At 36.3% G+C, this 23,701-nt stretch overlaps 1 protein-coding gene across 1 annotated transcript; it reads right to left on the minus strand.

The window, feature by feature from the left end:
• Nucleotides 1–1,890: 1,890 nt before the first annotated feature.
• LOC107892595 (uncharacterized) lies at nt 1,891–2,895 on the minus strand. The gene is made up of 2 exons (XM_016817661.1): nt 2,662–2,895; nt 1,891–2,490 (listed from the first exon to the last, which is right to left on the minus strand). Exons 1-2 carry the CDS (start codon nt 2,893–2,895, stop codon nt 1,891–1,893), a joined length of 834 nt encoding a protein of 277 aa, XP_016673150.1.
• Between the last annotated feature and the right edge of the window lie 20,806 nt (nt 2,896–23,701).

Here is a 23,701-nt window from a genome sequence, read left to right on the forward strand (position 1 = left end):
TTGCTGTAAAATACAACAAACAACCAACTAGACTCCTGTAGATAGGCTCACTGGCCTGTTTATGAATCCCTTGACTTGACAACTTTACTCCAACAACTATAGGAGTACTTGTTGGCTTGCAGTTCTCCATTGAAAACTTGGATAGAACCTTAAAGGCAAATGTTTTTTATCCCAAAAAGATTCCTCCTTCTGCTTGGCACACCTCCATTCCTAGGAAATATGTCATCAATCCCAAGTCAGACATCTTAAACATCTCCTTCATTTTTGTTTTGAAATTTGCTAATCTGATCTTGTCTCTTCCTGTCACCAAGAGATTATCTACATAAAGGGATACAATGAGCTGTGTTTCAGCTTGATTCTTCTTGACATAAAGTGTTGGTTCACTAACACTTCTCTCGGATCCCAAACTGACTAAATAGGAATCAATTCGAGCATACCAGGCTCTAGGTGCTTACTTTAAGCCATATGAGGCCCTTTTGAGCCTGTAGACCATATGTTCCTTGCCAGATACAACAAATCCTTGAGGCTGGTCAATGTAAATCTCTTCTTCCAGGAAGTCATTTAGAAATGCTGACTTTACATCCATCTGGTGAATTGTCTACTGGTTTTGAGCAGCCAAAGCTACCAGCAATCTAATTGTATCGAGTTTGGCTACTGGTGCAAATGTTTCCATGTAGTCCAGACCATATCTCTGACTGAAACCTTTGACCACTAGCCTAGCTTTTAGCTTGTTTAAACTGCCATCTGCATTGTACTTAACTTGATAGACCTATTTTACACCAATGGTATTTTTGTTGGCAGGCCTCTCTACTAGCTCTCAAGTCTGATTCTTTTGAATCATCCTGATCTCATCAACCTTGGCTTGCTTCCATCCTTCATGAGCTTCAGCTTCTTCAAAACTGCTTGGTTCCACTGTGGCAACATGTACTCTCTCATAAATCTCAGTCAAGAGTCTTGTGCCCCTGACTGGCATGTCATCTATATCAATTTCAGAACTAATTCGATCAGGTTCAACTTGATCAGTCATCAGCTCTTTAGAGTTTACCTCTGCCTCATTTCTTTCCCAGTTCCAGCATCCTTTTTCATCAAAGACAACATATCTGCTTATTTGGATCTTATTTGTTGAAGAATCCAAGATCCTGTAACCTTTCTTTACTGAGCTGTAGCCTACTAGGATACCAGGTTAGGCCTCTTTGACAGCTTGTCTCTCTTCACAGCTGGTATTTGTGCATAACATAGGCAACCAAAGACTTTCAGATGAGCTAACGATGGCTTGAGTCCGAACCAAGCTTCAAAAGGTGTCTTGTGAGTAAGTGCCTTAGTTGAAAGTCTGTTCTGAAGATAGACTGTAGTGTTTACAGTCTCAGCCCACAAGGTTTTGGGCAAATTCTTCTCAAACAACAGACATCTGACCATGTCCATCAAACTTCTATTTTTTCTTTCACTAACTCCATTTTGCTGAGGAGTATAGACATTGGTTAATTGATGTTTGATACCAGCTTCATTGCAAATAGCTTGAAACTAAGCTGAGGTGTACTCAGTCCCATTGTATGATCTTATAGGCTTTAACTTGCATTCAGTTTCTGTTTCAACTACAACTTTGAACTTCATAAACACTTGAGCTACATCAGACTTAAGTTTTAAGAAGAATATCTAGCAATATCTGGTACAATCATCAATGAAAAGAATGAAGTACCTGTTTCCATTGAGTGATTCAGTCTTCATTGGGCCACACACATCAGTGTGCATCAACTGCAACCTTTCTGAGGCTCTCCATGCTCTATTTACAGGAAATGGCAGTCTTGCTTGTTTTCCTGGCTGGCATACCTCACAAACTTCATCATTCTCCACTGTGTTGGTGAAGTTTTCAGCCAAGCCTTCACTGACCATCTAAGCCATCAATCTAAAGTTAGCATGTCCAAGCCTTTGGTGCCTAAGCTTGGAATCATCAGTAGAGGCTGTATAGGCTGACTTCGAGTCACTTGGCCAATGAACTTCAAAGCATTTATCTTTCATAGTGACTGTCATGAGGCTTGATCCACTTGGATCAGCAATCTGACACTCTTTGCCCTTGAATACAACTGAATAACCTTTCTCAAACAGTTGAGCAATGATGAGAAGGTTTCTGTCAATCTTTGGCACCAATAGTACATTCGAGATAACTTTGGCACTTGTGGAAGTGCATATTAACACATCCCCCTTTCCTTCAGCCTTTATGAACTGACCATTGCCAACCTTTACTTTGGTTTTGCAGCTTCTATCCAAAGTTTTGAAAATGGTTGTATCTGGTGACATGTGACTATTGCAACCACTGTCCAACAGCCAACCTTTTGATCCCTTCTTTTGATTAGCAGAGCAAGACACAACAAAGACCTGCTCTTCATGATCACTACTTTCTTCAGCAACACGAGCTTCAACATTCTTTTGTTGTGATTGAATCTGCCTAGGCTTGCCCTTGTTTTTGCAAACCCTTTCAACATGCCCTCTTTTCTTACAATGTTGACATAATGCATCTGGTCTAAATCAGCATTTTTCTTCTAGATGACCAGGACTTTTGCAATGTCTGTAGGGTTGGTCTTCTCTCCTTGCAGCATCAGGCTTAGGCTTATTTTTCCACACCTTTTTGCCTTTGTAGGAATTGGTGCTCAAGGCTTATCTGACATTGGCTTGAAAAGCACCTTCTTGGTACTCTTCGACCCTGCTAGCTCTCCTTTGCTCCTGAGCATAGAAGGAGTTAATTAGCTCAGTTAGAGAGATGCTAGCTAGGTCACTTGAATCCTCTAAGGAGGATATTTTTGCCTCATACCTCTCAGGTAAGGTAAAGAGGACTTTCTCCACTATCCTTGCTTCACTGAACTGCTCATCAAGGAGCCTTATGCTATTGACCACTGCCATGATCCTGTCTGCATACTGCTTTATTGTTTATTCTTCTCTCATCTTCAAGTTTTCAAAATCTCTTTTCAAACTCAACAGTTGCTGCTGCCTTGTCCTCTCTGTGCCTTGGAACTCCTCCTTAAGCTTGTCCCAAGGTTTCTTTGGTGTTTCACAGGCCATAATTCTAGTGAAAATGACATCTGAGACACAGTTCTGAATGTAAGATACGGCTTTATGCCTTTTAGTCCTTTCATCAGCATGTCTGATTTGAACCACTGTGGGATTGGCTTTAAGTGGTGCAGGTTCAACATCGGTGTTCACAACTTCCCACAAATCAAAAGCCTACAGGTAAGTCCTCATCTTAACCACCCATATGTGAAACCTTCCCCATTGAAGACTAGTGGGGCTGCTGGAGAAAATCCTGAAGAAGCCATTTGAATAGTGGTTCAGTTGCAACAGGTCCACTAAGACAAAGGCTCTAGATACCACTTGTTGGTGTTAAGACAGTGAGCAAGCTGATTTTTGGATTGCTTGAACAGCAAGCCTCGTGGCTTGGAGAAGAAACAAAACTGAGTTTTTATTTAGAACAGAACAAATTAAAGCAAAGATTGGAGAATATGGTTGATAACAAGAATGAAATTGTTCATTGACACCAAAATAGGCATTTAAGCCATTGCATATATTTGTCAACTTGACAAAACAAACAAGTTTTCACCTAAACAACTACCTTACACCACTAAGGTACATTGAAACTTATTAATATAACTTGCTTATGTTGTATTGCTGAGTTATCAGTCAATCAACACATAATTACATCAAAATACAACTACCTAATAAGTTTAAATCCAACTAGATTACAAAATGTTCATTGGAGTAACCAAATGAAACAAACAGAACAGTTGCATTATGCTTCAGTTGCTGCATTGCGTGTTTCCTGCATGGCCACCTTGGCTGCTGCATGGAGGTTAACTTTATCATATTATAAAAAGCAGCCCCAGCATCATTAGTATTCCCACATACAATATACAATACAACTAGAGAATTACCAACAAATACATTAGAGTTCAGACTTCGCACGATGACTATGGCAATGAGCTCTTTAGCCTTGTCTAGAGCCTCTAATCCGCTGCTCAAATTCAAAGCACTAGTGAAAGATGATTGATTTGGGGGACAACCATTCATATCATGTCTCCAAAAATTATCAACGCAGATTTATGCTTATGGTTCAGGCCATAACTAGCTAAAAGCTGTCCATATTACCACATTCCCATAACGTTTCTCACTAAAAACTACGCAAACATTTTGCATTTGCTAGCAGTTCACATAAAAAGTTCAAAGCTACGCGCATATGAATTCATAAAAATAAAACCCCAACTTAACAACCCGACCATTAGTTTGAACACCCAAATGCAAGGCCATCACATTTGCACAAGCTTTCAATATGCAAGAAAGCATGTTTGAACTCAGCTTAACACCAGAACCCACCATCTTGTCACAAAAAAATAAAGCTTCATAATTTCTTCCATTATAATCCAATCAATCAGTCAATCATTGAAGTGCATGAAATTACATTCCAATATGGCATTTTCAAAAGTAAATTAACCACCTTATCAACTCTCCGAAACTTCAAATACCCATAAATCATTGAATTCCAAGCCACAACATCCTTCAAAGGCATCTAAAAAAGCCACCTCTCAGCCACTTCAATTTCCCCAAATTGCAAGTACCTGCTTATTATTGTCATCCAAGAAACAACATTTTGGCCAGGCATTTCATTGAAAAGCTTATTGTCCATAATTAAATACCCGCAATTCAAACACCCTTAAATTATTGAATTCCACGAACCCATATCTCTCACCGACATTTTCTCTAACAGTTGAATTGCATCATCAAGCCGATGATTCAGCACTCACCCATCGAGTATCATGGTGTATAAATGTACCCCAGAGAATGAGATTTTGTTTAAAACCTCACCAGTTTCGTCTAATCTTTGGTTTTTTAGGTGATCATAGAGTAAAAAGCTTACCATTAGGGGTGCGTGAGTTTGCATTACTAGAAACTATTGCTAAGTAATCATCCATATGTTGGCAAACCCTGATCGTAAGACTGCGAACATCAATTGCAACGATTCGATAAACACTCATTGAGATAGATGTAGTTAAATAATACCCCTATCTACTTTGAGATTTTCAAATGTGCGAGCTCACCAAACCTACGAAGTCTTTAAAGGTGCGAGCTCCATCAGACAAACCCACAACTATGAGCTCTAGAAGTTGTCAACTTGCTAACTTGTATTGAAAGAGTGATTTTTTAGTGTTGATTAGACTATAAAATTTTATTATTATTATTTTTAGCTTATTTAAACTCACTCGTTCAAACATTGTATCCTTTTTTTTCTTAAATAAAACAGTGGATCACAAGCTAATCTTTCTCCATAAAAAATCCAACAATTGGTATTTAGATCCAGTTACCTTTTGAGGGTCTGTTTTCATAAAAATGTCTTCAACAAGCTTTATACCACCACCCTTATTTTTACAGGAACAAAACTATCAAATTTGAGTAGTAAAAATGAAAATATATCTTCAAGCCTTTAATCTTCAAGAGGTTGTAAATTTTGAAATAGAACCATCAGTATTGTGACTAAATCTTACACTGGCTCAAATAAAACAACACAATGAGGAATATGCCAAAAAACACAAGGTGATGTCTTGCCTACACGGTGTTTTTGATGTGATATTATGTGATACTCTTAAAAAAGTTTGGGATAAGCTTAAGAAAGAGTTCCAGGGTTCGTAGAAGGCAAGGCAGCACTAGACGATAAATCTCAGACAAGATTTTAAAAACCTCAAGATTAAGGAAGCTGAGACTGTGAAATAATATTTAGATCGAATCATGGTAGTAGTAAACTAGATAAGACTGTTAGTGGACCAGTTCGCAGATAGTCGAGTGGTTGAAAAGGTGATTACACACTTCTTCAGATATACGAATAAAAAATATCCTCACCAAAAAATTCGAGGGATCTATCAACATCTCACTCTCAGAACTATTCAATGCTCTATATGCTTTAGAACAAAGAAGGACAAGCAGAGAAGAACAGCATGTTGAATGAGCTTTTCAAGACAGAAACAGAGAAGCTGCGAGCTCCTCAAGTCAGAAAGAAAAAAAGAACTAGTCAGATAAAAATAAGAAGTTAAAGAAAGATAATGGAAAGAAAAAATATCCACCGTGATCGAGCTATAAAAAAATGAGTCATCTTGAGAAATTCTGTTGGTTTAGGCCTAATGCCTAATGCAAAAACTGCAAACAATTTGGCCATGAAGAAACGGTGTGCAAGAATAAGGGAAACACACAACAACAAAACACTCAGACACAGATTGCAGAAAGAAGTCAATAAGAATTGATGTTCACAGCCTCATGTGAAACACAGTTCGCGAAATTCTACGAACCCCTCTTTAAAACCCAGTTCGCGACATCTTGCGAACCCTCCAACAAAGAAAGAAAAAACTGGTTGGTTGACAGTGGTTGTACAAGTCATATGACTGCAGATGCGAGCATCTTCAAAAGCATTGACAAAAGGTTTTACTCTAAGGTGAAAGTTGGAAATGACTAGTACATCGAAGCAGTACAAAAGAAAGATGTTTTGATTAAAACTCCATCAAGTACTAAACTTGTCACATGTGTTCTTTTAGTTTTTGACATAAATAAAAATTTATTGAGTGTAGGTCACTTGCTTGAGAAAAAAAATATTTAGTGGTATTCAAAGACAACAAATGTTTAATCTTTTATCTAAGTGGATGCGAGCTCATTTCAACAAAAGGTTTATAGAAGCTTTGCCATCAACTGGACCTTAGCAACTTTGGTAGCTCATACCAGCTCGCTAGATGAAACCAAGTTATGGCATAGAAGAATGTGACATGTTGACTACAAATCCTTAAGTCAAATATCCAAGAATAACTTGATTGAAAATTTATCAAATATGGTTGATCATGAAGATGTATGTGAGGTGTGCCAGCTTGGAAAACGAGCGAGGTCTCCATTTCTTGCAAACATAGCATGGTGAGCCACTAAAAAATTACATTTAGTATATACCAAAATTTGTGGACCCATGAAAACAAGTTCGCTAAATGGAAGTAGGTACTTTGTGTTGTTTATTTATGGCAATACAAGGTTCTGTTGGGGCACTTCATGAAGAACAAATCCGAGGTAGCTGGAATCTTAAAATTTAAGTTCATGGTTGAGAACCAAAGTGACTGCAAGCTCAAAATGATAAGATCATACAACGGGGTAGAATACACCTCAGAGAAATTTGAAAAATTCTATGAAGAGTTTCATGTCCATCAGCAATCAAGTAATGTGTACATTCCACAATAAAAATGAAGGAAGTGAAAGAAAAAATAAAGTTATAATGAACATGGCTCGTTGCTTGTTGTTTGAAAGTAAATTGTCAAATAATTTTTGGGCAGAGGCAGTAAACACTGTTGTTTACTTGCTAAATAAACTACCTATGAAAGTTGTTGAAGGGAAGAAACCATTTGAGGCTCGGTATGGTTTTAAACCTTCTGTTTCACACTTAAGAGTATTTGGTTGCACATGTTTTGTTAATGTTCTAAGAGAGAAAAGAAAAAAATTGGACATGTTAGAATTAAGTGACCCAAATCCTTATTTAAATAAAATACTGTGGTAAAATAAAATAAACGTAAAATCCCTATAGAATTATCTTTTTATTTTATTTTAGAATAAGGTTTTTTAAACCTTATTAAACTCTATCTATTTGATATTATTTGAATAAGGAGTTTCACTCCTATTAGAATAAGGTTTACAAGCCTATAAATAGGCATAGTCTACTCCTCTTGTAATTAATGTTTTTTCAACATAGTGAATTTTCTTCTCCTCTGCTTGTGGTTTTTTCCCGAAAGGGTTTTCACGTAAAATCTGTGTGTTCTTTATTTTTCTATTTCTATTTTCTTTGCGATATATTGTCATTACTGACATTATATTTTTCACAAATTGGTATCAGAGCTTTTGGGTTATTTATCTCAATCACGGTAATGACGTATTTAAAGTACGAAATTCCGCTGTTGGATCGCAACACCAGATTTGCATTATGGCAGATAAAGATGCAAGCAGTTCTTCACAGATGGACTTAGAGGAAGCCCTACTAGGGGTAGATAAGATGCCTTCAACTTTGACGGAAGAAGAGAAGAAGCGCAAGGATCGAAAGACGTTAACATAATTACATCTGCATTTGTCTAACGAAATTTTTCAGGATGTGATGAAGGAAAAGACTGCCGTTGGATTATGGAAAAGGTTGGAACAGATATGTATGTCGAAAACTCTAACTAGCGAGCTACATATGAAGCAGCGTATTTATGCTCATCGTTTGGAGGAAGGTGCATCTGTGCACAAACACTTAACAGTGTTCAAAGAAATTTTCTCAAACTTAGAGGCCATGGAGGTTCAGTATGATAAGGAAGATCTAGGTTTGATTTTACTTTGTTCGTTGCCCCCGTCTTATTCAACCTTTAGAGATACGATTTTATATAGCCGCGAGTCTCTCACAGTTGATGAGATTTATGATTCTTTAACCTCGTATGATAAGATGAAGCAACTTGTGGTTAAAACTGATTCTTAGAGAGAGGCTCTTATTGTTCATGGGAGACAAGATTGAAATGCTGATGATGATCGTGGAAGGATACAAGAACGAAATCCTCGCAGTAAATCTAAGGGTAGATCGAAGTCTTTAAATAGAGGTAAAACTTGTAACTTTTGTAAGAAAAAATTACACATTAAATCTGAGTGCTATATGCTACAGAACAAGATCAAAAGGGAGACTGCTATTCAAAATAGAAAACAACTAGAAAATTCTGGTAAAGCTGATGTTGTAGAAGATTACAGCGATGGTGAACTTCTAGTCGTTTCTGTCAACAATTCCAAAGTGAGCGAGGAGTGGATCCTTAATTCGAGTTGCACCTTCCACATGAGTCTCAATCGGGATTGGTTTGCAACTTACGAAACAGTGTCTGAAGGTATTGTGTTAATGGGAAATAATGTTTCATGTAGAATTGCAGGTGTTGAAACAATTAGAGTTAAAATGTTTGATGGAGTTGTCAGAACACTCAGTGACGTACGACATGTTCCAGAATTAAAGAGAAATTTAATTTCATTGAGTACTCTTGATTCAAAAGGGTAGAAATACACAGCTGAAAGTGGGGTTTTGAAGATTTCTAAAGGTTCCCTCATTGTGATGAAAGGGCAGAAAAAGACTGCCAAGTTATATGTTTTGCAGGGTTCTACTGTTACTGGTGATGTAGCTATGTCATCCTCTTTCTTGTCAGATGATGATATTACTAAACTTTGGCATATACGCCTAGGGCATATGAGTGAGAATGGCATGGCAGAATTGAGCAAAAGAAGACTTCTTGATGGGTAAGGAATTTGCAAACTGAAGTTCTGTGAGCATTGCATTTTTGGGAAGAAAAAGAGAGTTCGATTCACCAGATGAATCCATAACACGAAGGGAATGTTAGAGTATATTCATTCTGATCTATGGGGGCCATCCAAAGTGCCTTCGAGAGGTGGAGCTAATTATATGCTAACTTTTATTGATGATTTTTCCAGAAAAGTATAGGTGTTCTTCCTGAAGCAAAAAAGCGATGTGTTTTTCGTATTTAAGTATTGGAAAACCATGATTGAAAAACAGACAGGGAAGCAAATAAAATATCTCCGCACAGACAATGGCTTAGAGTTCTATTCTGATGAATTTAATAAACTGTGCAAGTCAGAAGGGATCATGAGACACTTGACAGTTCGTCATACTCCACAGCAAAACGACGTTGTAGAACGAATAAATAGAATGATCATGATCATGGAGAAGGTTCGATGTATGTTGTCAAATGCCAACTTATCAAAGTCATTTTGGGCAGAAGTAGCCTCTAATGCATGTTTTTTGATCAACCGATCTCCATCCGTTGCCATTGAGAAAAAGACTCCACAAGAGGTATGGTCTGGTAATCCTGCTGACTATTCTGATTTAAAGATCTTTGGTTGTCCTGCGTATGCTCATGTTGATAATGGAAAATTGGAACCGAGATCTATTAAATGTATTTTTCTTGGTTATAAAGCTGGTGTAAATGGGTATAAGTTATGGTGTCCTGAAAATAGAAAAGTTGTGATTAGCAGAGATGTTGTTTTTGATGAAACTGCTATTCTACCTAACTTATCTCTTAAAGACTCTTCCAATAAAGAAAATCAAAAGCAGGTGGAGCATCAGATTGATCTAGAATCTACAATAGAATTGACTATTAAAGCCAGTAAAAATTTCAAAATAGAGTTGCTTCTTCACCACAATACTCTATCGCCAAAAACAGAACTAGAAAAGAAATTAAACCTCCAAAGAAGTATGCCGAGGCTGATCTAGTTGCTTATACTTTAAATGTGGCTGAAGATATAGATGCAAACCAAGAGCCATCTAATTATTCTGAGGCGGTTAGTTGTGAATAATCAGAAAAGTGAATGTTTGCTATGCAAGAGGAGATGGAATCACTACACAAAAATCAAACATGGGATATTGTGAAACTTCCTAAAGGTAAAAAGGTTGTTCATTGTAAATGAGTGTTTAAAAAGAAAGAGGGGACTCCAAGAGTTGAAGAACCCATATATAAAGTAAGGCTTGTTGCAAAGGGTTACAGTCAAATTCCAGGAGTGGACTTCACAGATGTGTTCTCTCCAGTTGTGAAGCATAGTTCGATTCGAGCTTTGCTTGGTATTGTGGCCATGCATGATTTAGAGCTTGAGAAGTTAGATGTAAAAACTGTATTTTTGCATGGAGAACTTGAGGAGGATATTTATATGCAACAACTAGAGGGTTTTACAGTTTCAGAAAAAGAGGACTATGTTTGCTTGCTGAAAAAGCCCCTTTACAATTTGAAACAGTCACCAAGACAGTGGTGTAAGAGGTTTGATTTCTTTATGGCTTCTCATGATTTTAAAAGAAGTAGCTTTGACAGTTGTGTTTACTTTAAGAAAAATAGTGATGGTTCTTTTGTGTATCTACTCCTTTATGTTGATGACATGTTGATAGCAGCAAAAGATAAATGAGAGATAAGAAAGGTCAAAGCCCAACTAAGTGAAGAATTTGAGATGAAAGACTTGGGACCAGCAAAGAAGATACTTGGTATGGAGATTCTCAGGGATAGAAAAGCAAGTAAATTGTATTTAAGTCAGAAAGGGTACATTGGAAAGTTATTTCTAGATTCAATATGCAGAATGCTAAGCCTGTTAGTACTCATTTAGCAGCCTATTTCAGACTTTCATTGGCTTTGTCTCCACAATCAGATGATGAGATTGAGTACATGTCACATGTTCCATACTCTAGTGCAATGGGATCTCTCATGTATGCCATGGTTTGTTCACGTCCAGATTTATCATATGCAGTTAGTGCAGTTAGCAGATACATGGCGAATCCTGGTAAAGAACATTGGAAAACAGTTCAGTGGGTTTTAAGATACTTACGAGTGGGTTTTAAGATACTTACGAGGTACTACCGATGTTTGCTTACAGTTTGGAAGAACTAGAGATGGAGTCATTGGGTATGTTGATGCTGATTTTGTTGGGGACCTCGATAGAAGAAGATCTCTTATCGGTTATGTCTTTACAATCGGAGGTTGTGCAATCAGTTGGAAAGCCACTTTGCAAACTACAGTCGCTTTGTCTACCACTGAAGCTGAGTACATGGCGATTATTGAGGCTTGTAAAGAAGCTATATGGTTGAAGGGACTCTTTAGTGAACTCAATGAAGACCTTCAAATCAATACAGTATTTTGTGACAGTCAGAGTGCCATCTTCCTTACACAAGATCAAATGTTTCATGAGAGAACAAAACACATTGATGTTCGGTATCATTTTGTTCGTGATATTATTGCTCGTGGTGATATTGTTGTGAGCAAAATTAGTACTCATGAAAATCCTGCAGATATGATGACTAAGTCACTTCCTATAACCAAGTTTGAGCATTGCTTAGACTTGGTTGGTGTTCATTGTTGAAAATAAACCCTTAAGGGGTTTTATGGAAGAGGTGGAGAAACTTATTCGTTGAGAGTTCATGATGAAGAACTTGATCATTAAGAATTCGTGTCAAGGTGGAGATTGTTAGAATTAAGTGACCCAAATCCTTATTTAAATAAAATATTGTGGTAAAATAAAATAATAGTAAAATCCCTATAGAATTATACTTCTTTTATTTTATTTTAGAATAAGGTTTTTTAAACCTTATTAAACTTCATCTATTTGATATTATTTGAATAAGGAGTTTCACTCCTATTAGAATAAGGTTTACAAGCCTACAAATAGGCATAGTTTACTCCTCTTGTAATTATTTTTTTTTCGACATAGTGAATTTTCTTTTCCTCTGCCTGTGGTTTTTTCCCGAAAGGGTTTCCACGTAAAATCTGTGTGTTCTTTATTTTTCTATTTCTATTTTTCTTTGCGCTATATTGTCATTACCGACATTATATTTTCACAGGACAGTGGATTGCAACCAGAGATATTAGTTGGACATTCCAGTGTTAAAAAAATGATATAGAATATATAATCCTTTCACCAAGAAAGTGATCGTAAGCAGAGATGTGAAATTTGATGAAGGAAAAATATGGAATTGGACTGCAATAGAGGAGGAGATGTGCGAACAGGAGGGTCCTAAACTTGATGTGCCAGCCACTAGAGACCAAACTGAAAATGATCTAGTCGATGAACAACCAGTGCGAGGAACTAAGTCCATCACTGAAATTTATCAATGGTGTAATCTGACAAAGCTAGAACCAATCACTTTTGAAAAAGCTGCTCAAGAAGATGAATGGCTAACAACTATGAAAGATGACATGATCAACAAAAATGAAACATGGAAACTTGTGGATAGACCAGTTCACAAGAAAGTGATTGGAGTTAAGTGAGTGTTCAAAACCAAAATGAATCCTAATGAATTAGTCAACAGATATAAAGCGAGGTTGGTTGTGAAGGGGTTTAGACACCATAAGGCTGCTAATAACTTTTGTAATTCAAAAAGGTTGGAGGATACATCAAATGGATGTAAAGTTAGTCTTTCTAAATGACTTTCTAAAGGAAGCAATTTATGTTGGGTAACCTCAAGGGTTCGCAGTACCTGGGAGCGAGGCCAAAGTGTACAAACTAAACAAAGCATTATATAGCTTGAAGCAATCACCAAAAGGATGGTATGAAAGAATTGACAATCATCTGACAGAGATGAGTTTTGAAAGAAGCATCAACGAGCCCACATTATATGTGAAGAAAATTGGTATATGTTGATGATTTACTTGTGATTGACAGCAACAACGAACCAATGATTGTGTTCAAGAACCAGATGCAAGAAAAGTTTGGAATGTCAGACTTAGGTGAAATGACATGCTTTCTTGGTTTGGAGGTGAATCAAACTTGCGATGCAATCTTCATAAACCAGAAGAGGTTCACAATAAAAATTCTGCGAAGATAGAGTATGAAGAATTGTAAACCTGGGAGCACCCCTATTGCTCAAGGTGAGAAACTCACCAGCAATAAAGATGCTGAAAAGGTTGATGAAACAAGCTACAGAAGCTTGGTGGGATGTCTACTTTACTTGATAGCATCCAGATCTAACATAATGTTTGCTATAAGCTTGTTATCAAAATTCATGCATTGCTGCAATGTGATCCACTACAAAGTAGCAAAAAGGGTTCTACGATACATAAGAGGAACTCTAAGTCATGGAGTAAGATTTGTGAAGACTGAAAAAGACAAACTACTTGGGTATTCAAATAGTGATTAGGCTAGGTCTACTGAAGACATGAAAAGTACCTTAGGTTATTTCTTTACTCTAGGATTGAGCATGTTTTGTTGGAGCTCGAAGAAGTAAGAAACAGTGGCGCAGTCAACTGCTGAAGCTGAGTATGTTGCAGCCGCAACAGCTGTGAATCAAGCTATTTGGTTAAAGAAACTGCTGGATGATTTGAATTTAAAATAAGAAGAAGAAACAGAGATTAAATGTGATAATTAATCCGTTGTTGCAATTGCAAAACAATCCAATGTTCCATGGAAGAGCAAAACACTTCAAAATCAAGTATCACTTTGTGAGAGAAGTGGAACAAACCAAGGAAGTAACCTTGGTTCATTACAGTTCACAAGATCAACTAGCTGACATTCTAACAAAACCCTTGAGAAAATGAAGTTTGAAAAGCTATGTAATGATATTGGGGTTCGCAACAACATGGAGGTCAAAGAGGAGTGTTGCGAAGTGACCATCCATACATTGGAAAACCTTAATCGCAAGATTGTGAGCTCCCCAAAATCTGCGAGTTCTTCAAATGTGCGAGATCACCAAGATTGAGAGCTCATCCAAACATGCGAGGTCACTAAAGGTGTGAGCTCTGTCAGACAAACCTACACATGCGAGCTCCTTACCCTGCAAGTTGCCAACTTGCACTAAAACAGTGATGATTTTTGATAAGACATTCTGGGTGTTGATTAGACTGAAATCAACCAATGAGGAAGCAAGTTGTGTGAATCAACTTACAAGATTAAGCCGAGTTGTATTATTATTATTATTATTATTATTATTATTAGCTTATTTAAGCTCACTTGTTCTTATATACATTGTATCGATTTTTTCTTAAATAAAACAGTTGATCACAAGCTGACATTTCTCCATTTTTTAAAAATCTTTTTTGCCTCAGTTTCAATCCTTTTTTCAACAAAAATCCAGCAGAAACTGTAGTGAAAGATTGAGATTCTGAAAAGGGTAGTTTGATTGTTTGGACTTTTGAAAAATGGGCGTCAAATTTCAACATTACTTTTGTGCATAAGAACTGTCACTAAAAATGGAAGAACAAAGCAACCAATCGATTTTGACTCAATAAAATTCATGCAAACATTTTAATTAAATTAAATTCAATTTAAACTCCAATGATTGAATGAATAAATTCAAGCACTCTTAATTTTTAAATTTTTTATATTAATTTTTTTTAATTCAAAGCACAAATATCGAACATAAAACCACAGAAAAAATCAAATTCAAATATAAGAAATCGAATAAACTCGAACTATGGAATAGCTCTTGTTCCCTTGTATAGCCGACACCGAACGTTGTTTCTTAAGGTGAGCTGCCCCTGATCTAACAATGGATGTCCCGACTGGTGTTGGTACTTAGTGTGTTAACAAAGTCTGGACTGAAACTTCCTGCAACGACATTTGATCAGCCACCGTTGATTCAAACACAGCTGGGACTAGGAATAGCTCTTGTTCCTTCTACAGTCAACATCGAACGTTGTCTCTTAAGGTGAGCTGCAATCGATCCGGCAGCAGATGTCCCAACTGATGTTGGTTCTTGGGGTGATACTGAAGCTGGGACTTCTGAAGGATATTTCAGCTCAAAAAAATGTATGCCTTCATCCTGAACCAAATGCAGAACATCATTTAGTTTCAGTTTGTCATATTTAAGTATCAATCTGGGTGTAACACCCCTAACCTGTCTCCGTCGCCGAATTAGGGTTACGAGGCATTACCGAACAAACACAACCATTTCTAAAACCAAACTGATCACAACATGAAAATTTAATTACTTTCGCATAGCTATTATAATTTACAATCAAAATGTAATTAACATCGTACTCAAACCTATACATGCCATAAGATTAAGTTCAAATATTTAACAAAATACCAAAAGAAGTCGATAGTGTGATGGACTATGCTGATGATCCCCGAGCTCGTAACGCGTCTCTAAAATATATAAAATCAAATGGACGAAAACAAACAAAGTAAGCTTTTATAGCTTAGTAAGTCTATAGCATATCTAAAATACATATAAAAGAATCATATAATTCTTTAATAAAATTTATTGAAATCACAATTATCAATTATAATTACTAATCAAACATTGCTATATTAAGTTATTTTGTTTAAATCTAAATGGATGTGTATTTATCTAATACACATAAACGGACAAATATATATACATTATATGCATATAATCAATTTACTAACATAATCATTAACTGCATATACTGATTTCTATAGTACTTATTGTTCGCACTTCATCGGATCCATTTAAATATAATTGTTCAAATACATATACCAAAAGCATAATTTTTATACTTATCAACTATAAGTGCCGAATGCACATATACACCTATACCCACCTATGCCGAATGCATACATATATACACACATATATATATCCAACAATTTCATGACAACCGATATATATATACATACTTACTATTCACAAAGATTCGAACGATTATATAATCATCAACCACCTTGATACAATGTTCATAAACTTATCCGTTTCATATAAACAAAATCATATATATTTATACCCAATACATAGAATCACTTAATTTAAACAGATTCAACGGCACTTAGCCTGCTAGGCTTATAGCCTGATTCAAATCACCGGCACGTAGCCTGCTAGGTTTATAACCTGATTCAGATCACCGGCACGTAGCCTGCTAGACTTAAAGTCTGAAAAATTCACTGGCATTAAGCCTGCTAGGTACAGAACCTGAATATCACAAATACGAGAATAATTTCTCATATAACCTTTACTGGCATTACACATGTTTAAAACATATACGTATAATTCATGTAGCATTAACCACATTTTCAAGAAATTGGCAGACCATAGCTCAGTTATACCTGTACTTACAATCCATACTTTTAGCTCAATACAAATAATTGTATATACGTTTATACCCATTCAAACCACACTTATTCCATAATATATAGTTCATACCTTAAATTCAATTCCAAAAATTTATACAATTATATACATATATATATTGAGACTTCATATACATATTTTCATAACTTCCATACTTCAATCAAATTCAAAAACCCTATATATTTATATACACATATATTCGAATAATATATAAATATCTTTAATTCATAACATTAGATTCAGTTCACAGTAATTGAAACATACCTTCGAACCACTTATATATATTCGCACCATATATATGTATTATACATACCTTTACTTAAAATCAAGAATTTATACCTATGCAACATTCATACTTTAACTAATTTCAACAACTTATATATATATATATATATATGTATATATATCCTAGCATTATATATACATATACATATACATGCTTATTCAAATATCAACTATACTCTTATACATTTCTTACCTTTATTTCAACCCATAAATCTATACAAGATTATACTTGTATATTCGAACATGCTATATATATAAATATCATCCATACTTCAAAATTTATTCAATCAATATATTTTTAAATATAGCTCAACACAAAATACAATTAGTATACATGTATGAATATTAACTTAATAACTTTTAATTGCTAATAGACTTACCTCGGATATCAGCGGACACGATCGACTATTCGATTACTTTCGTTTTCTTCTTTTCTTGATCTAAACATAATCAGATTTAACCTTTTTATTCATCAAAACATTCAATTAAGTCCAAAAATACATAAATGGGAAAATTACCATTTTGCCCCTAACATTTTACACTTTTTGCAATTTAGTCCTTTTTGCACAAAACACAAAATACACAAAATTTGCCCTTACCACACAAGGGCCGAATATTCATGGTTCTCATACAAGTCCACACATTGCATTTATTTCACATTTTAGTCCCTCAAAAATTTATTTTCACAATTTAGCCCTAAATACTCAAATTCATCAAAAATCCCAAGACAAAACATGTTAATCTAAGACATATCTTCCATTATTCATCATCAAACATCACAAAATACAAATATTCATCAATGGCATAACTCAAAATATTCATTAAAATCAGAAATTCAAGCATGGGTCGGGTAGTATTCAAAGCAACGATCTCAAAAATGTAAAAATTATCAAAAACCGAACAAAAACTAACCTTGAATTAAGCTTCAAAAGATGGCCGAACCTAGCTTAGGTTTCTTTCTTTTTCTTTTCTCTAGTTTCGGTCAAAATAAGATGAAAAATGTGGCTTTTAATTTGTTTGTCTTTTAATATATTAACTTTATAATATAATATATTATTATAACCTTTATACATAATATAAAAACTATAATTTATAAGCATAATGCCATCCACTATCTTGAATAATGGCCTAATTTCCTATTAAGGACTTCACATTATAAAGACATTAGCAAGTTAGCACTTTACACATTAATTAATCAATTTCACATTTTACGCGATGAAGTCCTTTTATTAAATTAAGCACACAAACAATAAAATTAATTCACGAAATTTTCACACATGTAAATTAACATATAATAAACACATGAAATAATATTAAAATTTTTTTGATTCAAATTTGTGGTCCCGAAACCACTATTCCGATTAGGGTCAAAACCGGGTTGTTACAACTCTCCCCCCTTTAGGGATTTTCGTCCCCGAAAATTCTTACCGGTGAATAGGTTTGGATAACGCTCTTTCATTGTATCTTCTGACTCCCAAGTTGCTTCTTCAACCCCGTGTTTATGCCACAATACTTTAACTAACGAAATTTTCTTATTTCGTAATTCTTTGATCTCACGAGCCAGAATGCTAATCGGTTCTTCTTCTTATGTCATATCAGAGTTAATTTCAATCTCCGTCAGACTAATCACATGTGAAGGATCAGATCGGTATCTACGGAGCATCGAAACATGGAACACGTTATGAATCTTTTCTAAGTCAGGCGGTAACATCAATCTATAAGCAACCGATCCAACACGCTCTATAATCTCATACGGTCCAATGAATCTCGGATTCAATTTGCCTTTGCGACCGAATCTGAGTATTTTCTTCCACGGTGAGACTTTCAAAAACACTTTATCTCCGATCTGAAATTCTATATCCTTTCTTTTCAAATCTGCATAAGATTTCTGACGATCCAATGCTGATTTCAGACTATCCCGAATCACTTTCACTTTCTATTCAGTCTCTTTAATCAGATCAACCCCGTGTATCTTATTTTCACTGAGCTCGGTCCAATACAGTGGTGTACGACATTTACGACCGTACAAAGCCTCATAAGGTGCCATTTTGATACTAGATTGAAAGCTGTTATTATAAGCAAATTCAATCAAAGGTAAGTATCGTTCCTACGTACCTTTAAACTCGAGAATGCAACATCTCAACATATCCTCAAGTATCTGAATGATTCGTTCGGATTGACCATCTGTCTGCGGATGGAAAGCTGTACTAAAATGTAACTTCGTACCTAAAGCATCTTGTAGTTTCTTCCAGAATCGCGATGTGAATCTCGGATCTCTGTCTGAAACAATAGAAATAGGTACACCATGCAACCTCACAATTTGTGAAACATATAATTCCGCAAGTTTATCGAGCGAAAAATCTGTGCGAATCGGAATGAAGTGTGTCGATTTTGTTAACCTATCAACAATAACCCAGATTGCATCTTTCTTGTTCGGTGTCAACGGTAAACCGGATATAAAATCCATCGTGACTCGATCCCATTTCCATTCAGGTATCATGATCGGCTGAAGCAACCCAGATGGTACCTGATGCTCGGCTTTAACTTGCTGACAAATTAAACATTTCGAAACAAAGTCAGAAATGTCTCGTTTCATACCATGCCACCAATAGTGCTGTTTCAGATCGTTATACATTTTCGTACTTCCCGGATGAATAGAAAATCGACTATTATGAGCTTCATTCAAAATCACCTGTATTAATTTTGAATTTCTCAGAACACATAATCGATTTCTGAATCTCAAACAATCCTCAGCATCAACTAGAAATTCTGAATCAACATTTAAGTCACACTGAGCTCGTTTTGCAAGTAAATCATTATCGACTTTTTGGGCTTCACAAATCTGTTGAACAAATAACGGTTTTGCTTTCAACTCAGCTACTATTGCACCATCATCAGACATAACCATATGTGCGTTCATTGCACGTAAAGCAAACAGTGACTTTCGACTTAGGGCATCAGCAACAACATTAGCCTTTCCCGGATGATAGTCAATCACAAGCTCGTAATCTTTTAGCAATTCTAACCATCGACGCTGTCTCAAATTCAAATCTTTCTGAGTCATCAAATACTTCAGGCTTTTGTGATCGGAATAAACATGACATTTTTCGCCAAACAGATAGTGGCGCCATATTTTTAATGCAAATACAATAGCAGCCAATTCCAGATCATGCGTCGGATAGTTCTTTTCATGCGGCTTTAACTGTCTCGAGGCATAGGCTACAACTTTGCCTTCCTGCATCAAAACACAGCCCAAACCATTTAAAGATGCATCACTATAGATAACAAACTCTTTACCCGATTCGGGCTGAACTAGGACTGGAGCTTCGGTCAAAAGAACTTTCAACTGATCAAAGCTTTTCTGACACTTTTCTGACCACTCGAACTTAACGTCTTTTTGTAGTAGCTTTGTCATCGGGGTCGCAATCATAGAGAACCCTTTCACGAACCGTCTATAATAACCAGCGAGTCCGAGAAAGCTTCGAACTTCAGAGACATTTCTCGGAGGTTTCCAATCAAGTATAGCTGAAATTTTACTTGGATCAACCCGAATACTCGATGCTGACACAACATGGCCCAGAAAACTAACTTCACGTAACCAGAACTCGCATTTACTGAACTTTGCATACAACTGCTTATCTCGCAAAGTTTGTAACACAAGTCTCAGATGATCAGCATGCTCGGTTTCATCACGAGAGTAGATCAAAATATCATCTATAAATACTACCACAAACCGATCCAGATACTGTCTAAAAATCCGATTCATCAAATCCATGAAAACAGCAGGTGCATTAGTAAGTCCAAAAGGCATAACCAAGAACTCATAATGTCCGTACCTCGTTCGGAAAGCAGTCTTTGGCACATCAGAGTCTTTAACTCGTAACTGATAGTAGCCTGATCTCAGATCTATCTTCGAAAACACAGTAGCCCCTTTCAACTGATCGAACAAATCATCAATCCGTGGTAACGGATATTTATTCTTTATAGTCACCTTATTGAGCTGCCGGTAATCAATACACATTCTCATCGTTCCGTCTTTCTTTCTCACAAATAGAACTGGTGCACCCCAAGGAGAGAAACTCGGTTGTGTAAAACCTTTATCAGTCAACTCTTGCAACTGTACTTTCAATTCTTTTAATTCGGTTGGTGCCATACGGTACGGAGCTATCGAGATTGGAGTCGTCCCTAGTACTAACTCAATACCAAACTCTACCTCTCGAATAGGTGGCAAACCCGGTAATTCTTCAGGAAACACATCTGAATACTCACACACTACTGGCACGGATTCAATCTTCTTTTTGGTCACTTTATTATCAAGAACAAATGCAAGATAAGCTTCACAACCTTTTCTCACATACTTCTGAGCCGACGTCGAGGATATTATTGCTGGTAAACCATTCAGATCATTAGATTCAATCCGAATAATCCTATCATTCCGACACCGTAGATCAATAGTTTTCCGTTTGCAGTTTACAATAGCATCATGTAAAGTTAACCAATCCATACCCAAAATTATATCAAACTCGTCGAATGGCAACAACATCAAATCAGCGGGAAAACATAAATCTCGAATCATCAACGGACAATTCTTACACACTTTGTCAACAAACACACACCGGCCCAGGGGGTTTGATACTTTAATTACAAACTCAGTAGACTCAGTAGGTAGAGTCTTACTGAATACTAAGGTCTCACACACATAAGAATGAGTCGAACCAGAATCAATCAACGCAATAACATTAGTATCATAAAGAGTGAAAGTACCAGTAATAACATCTGGAGAAGAAGCCTCCTCCCGAGCACGGATGGCATATGCTCTGGCAGGTGCACGAGCCTCAGATCGAATTGCCGTGTCCTTTGTTCCTCTCTGACTACCACTTACATTGCTCAATTTCCTCGGCGGTCTACCTCGTACTGGCACATTACTCGGTCTGGTATTCTGCACAGTGTTTTGCTCAGCTACCATCGGACACTCTCGAATGAAATGATCCTTTGAACCGCACTTAAAGCAAGACCGATCATGTAATCTGCAATCTCCAGGATGCCATTTCCCACAATGCTTGCACTCTGATCTATTTTGTCGAATACTACCAACGCTAGCAACTGAAGTAGCTCGTGAACTCACAGGGGGTCGATCTCGATCATACTTAGAAAACCCTGCAGTAGCTTTAGATCGGCTATGATCCTCTCTGGATTTCTTTGAGGTCGACTGAAATGATTTACTGAATGATCTTTTACGAGAATCTCGAGCTTCATAGTCAGCTTTCCTCTTCTCTTTTCCGAGTTCCTCAGCTTTACAAGCTCGTTCAACAAGTACTACGAACTCTTTTATCTCAAGTATGCCAACTAACAGTTTAATATCTTCATTCAGCCCATCTTCAAATCTTTTACACATGATAGCTTCAGTCGAAATACATTCTCGAGCATATCTACTGAGTTTCACAAATTTCCGCTCATATTCTGTCACTGTCATACGACCCTGTTTCAATTCAAGAAATTCATTACGTTTCTGATCAATGAATCTCTGGCTGATGTATTTCTTAAGGAACTCAATCTGAAAGAATTCCCAGGTCACTCGCTCTTTCGAAACCACCGATACTAGTGTATTCCACTAGTGATATGCAGTATCCCGTAGCAAAGATATGGCACATTTCAAGCACTCATCAGAGGTGTAAGATAAATCATCAAACACTCGAATAGTATTATCAAGCCAGAATTCAGCTCGCTCAGCATCATCATCATCAGTAGCTCTGAACTCTTCGGCCCCGTGTTTTCGAATTTTGTCAACAGGAGGCTTAAGTAATCTCGTCGGATCACTTACTTGAGGTATAACAGGAATCGAAGATGGATTAGTCGGGGGTGGAGGTTGTTGTGCAACCGGATTAGTTCAGACATATTGAGTAAACCAGTCATTCATCATTTGGTAGAAGGCTTGTTTAGCCTCTCCCTCCTGGTTACTCGAGGTCGGTCGAGAATCTACCGGCTCTGTCCCTTATGCGGGAGCAGGCACTATACTCTCAACATCATCGGCTACGGCTCGATCGGGATCTATTACTATACGAAAACACATTTTTAGACGTCAGCAGTCATCACACTATCTCGATATAAAAATATGGCATGTATAGCTAGACTCATACATGCTACGTTAGTCTAAGAATCGACTAAACCGTAGCTCTGATACCAATAAAATGTAACACCCCTAACCCGTCTCCGTCGCCGAATTAGGGTTACGAGGCATTACCGAACAAACACAACCATTTCTAAAACCAAACTGATCACAACATGAAAATTTAATTACTTTCGCATAGCTATTATAATTTACAATCAAAATGTAATTAACATCGTACTCAAACCTATAAATGCCATAAGATTAAGTTCAAATATTTAACAAAATACCAAAAGAAGTCGATAGTGTGATGGACTATGCTGATGATCCCCGAGCTCATAACGCGTCTCCAAAATCTATAAAATCAAATGGACGAAAACAAACAAAGTAAGCTTTTATAGCTTAGTAAGTCTATAGCATATCTAAAATACATATAAAAGAATCATATAATTCTTTAATAAAATTTATTGAAATCACAATTATCAATTATAATTACTAATCAAACATTGCTATATTAAGTTATTTTGTTTAAATCTAAATGGATGTGTATTTATCTAATACACATAAACGGACAAATATATATACATTATATGCATATAATCAATTTACTAACATAATCATTAACTGCATATACTGATTTCTATAGTACTTATTGTTCGCACTTCATCGGATCCATTTAAATATAATTGTTCAAATACATATACCAAAAGCATAATTTTTATACTTATCAA

The sequence above is a fragment of the Gossypium hirsutum genome, chromosome D09 (genome assembly GCF_007990345.1).
Source record: "Gossypium hirsutum isolate 1008001.06 chromosome D09, Gossypium_hirsutum_v2.1, whole genome shotgun sequence".
NCBI classification, from domain to species: Eukaryota; Viridiplantae; Streptophyta; class Magnoliopsida; order Malvales; family Malvaceae; genus Gossypium; species Gossypium hirsutum.

Bases quoted from the DNA above. Each gene is read 5' to 3' on its own strand.
- LOC107892595 (XM_016817661.1), bottom strand. From the start codon at position 2,895: ATGGCAGTGGTCAATAGCATAAGGCTCCTTGATGAGCAGTTCAGTGAA. The intron at 2,491-2,661 runs GTCAGATAAGCC...CAACATTGTAAG, and splicing joins AAGGTGCTTTTCAAGCCAAT to AAAAGAGGGCATGTTGAAAG.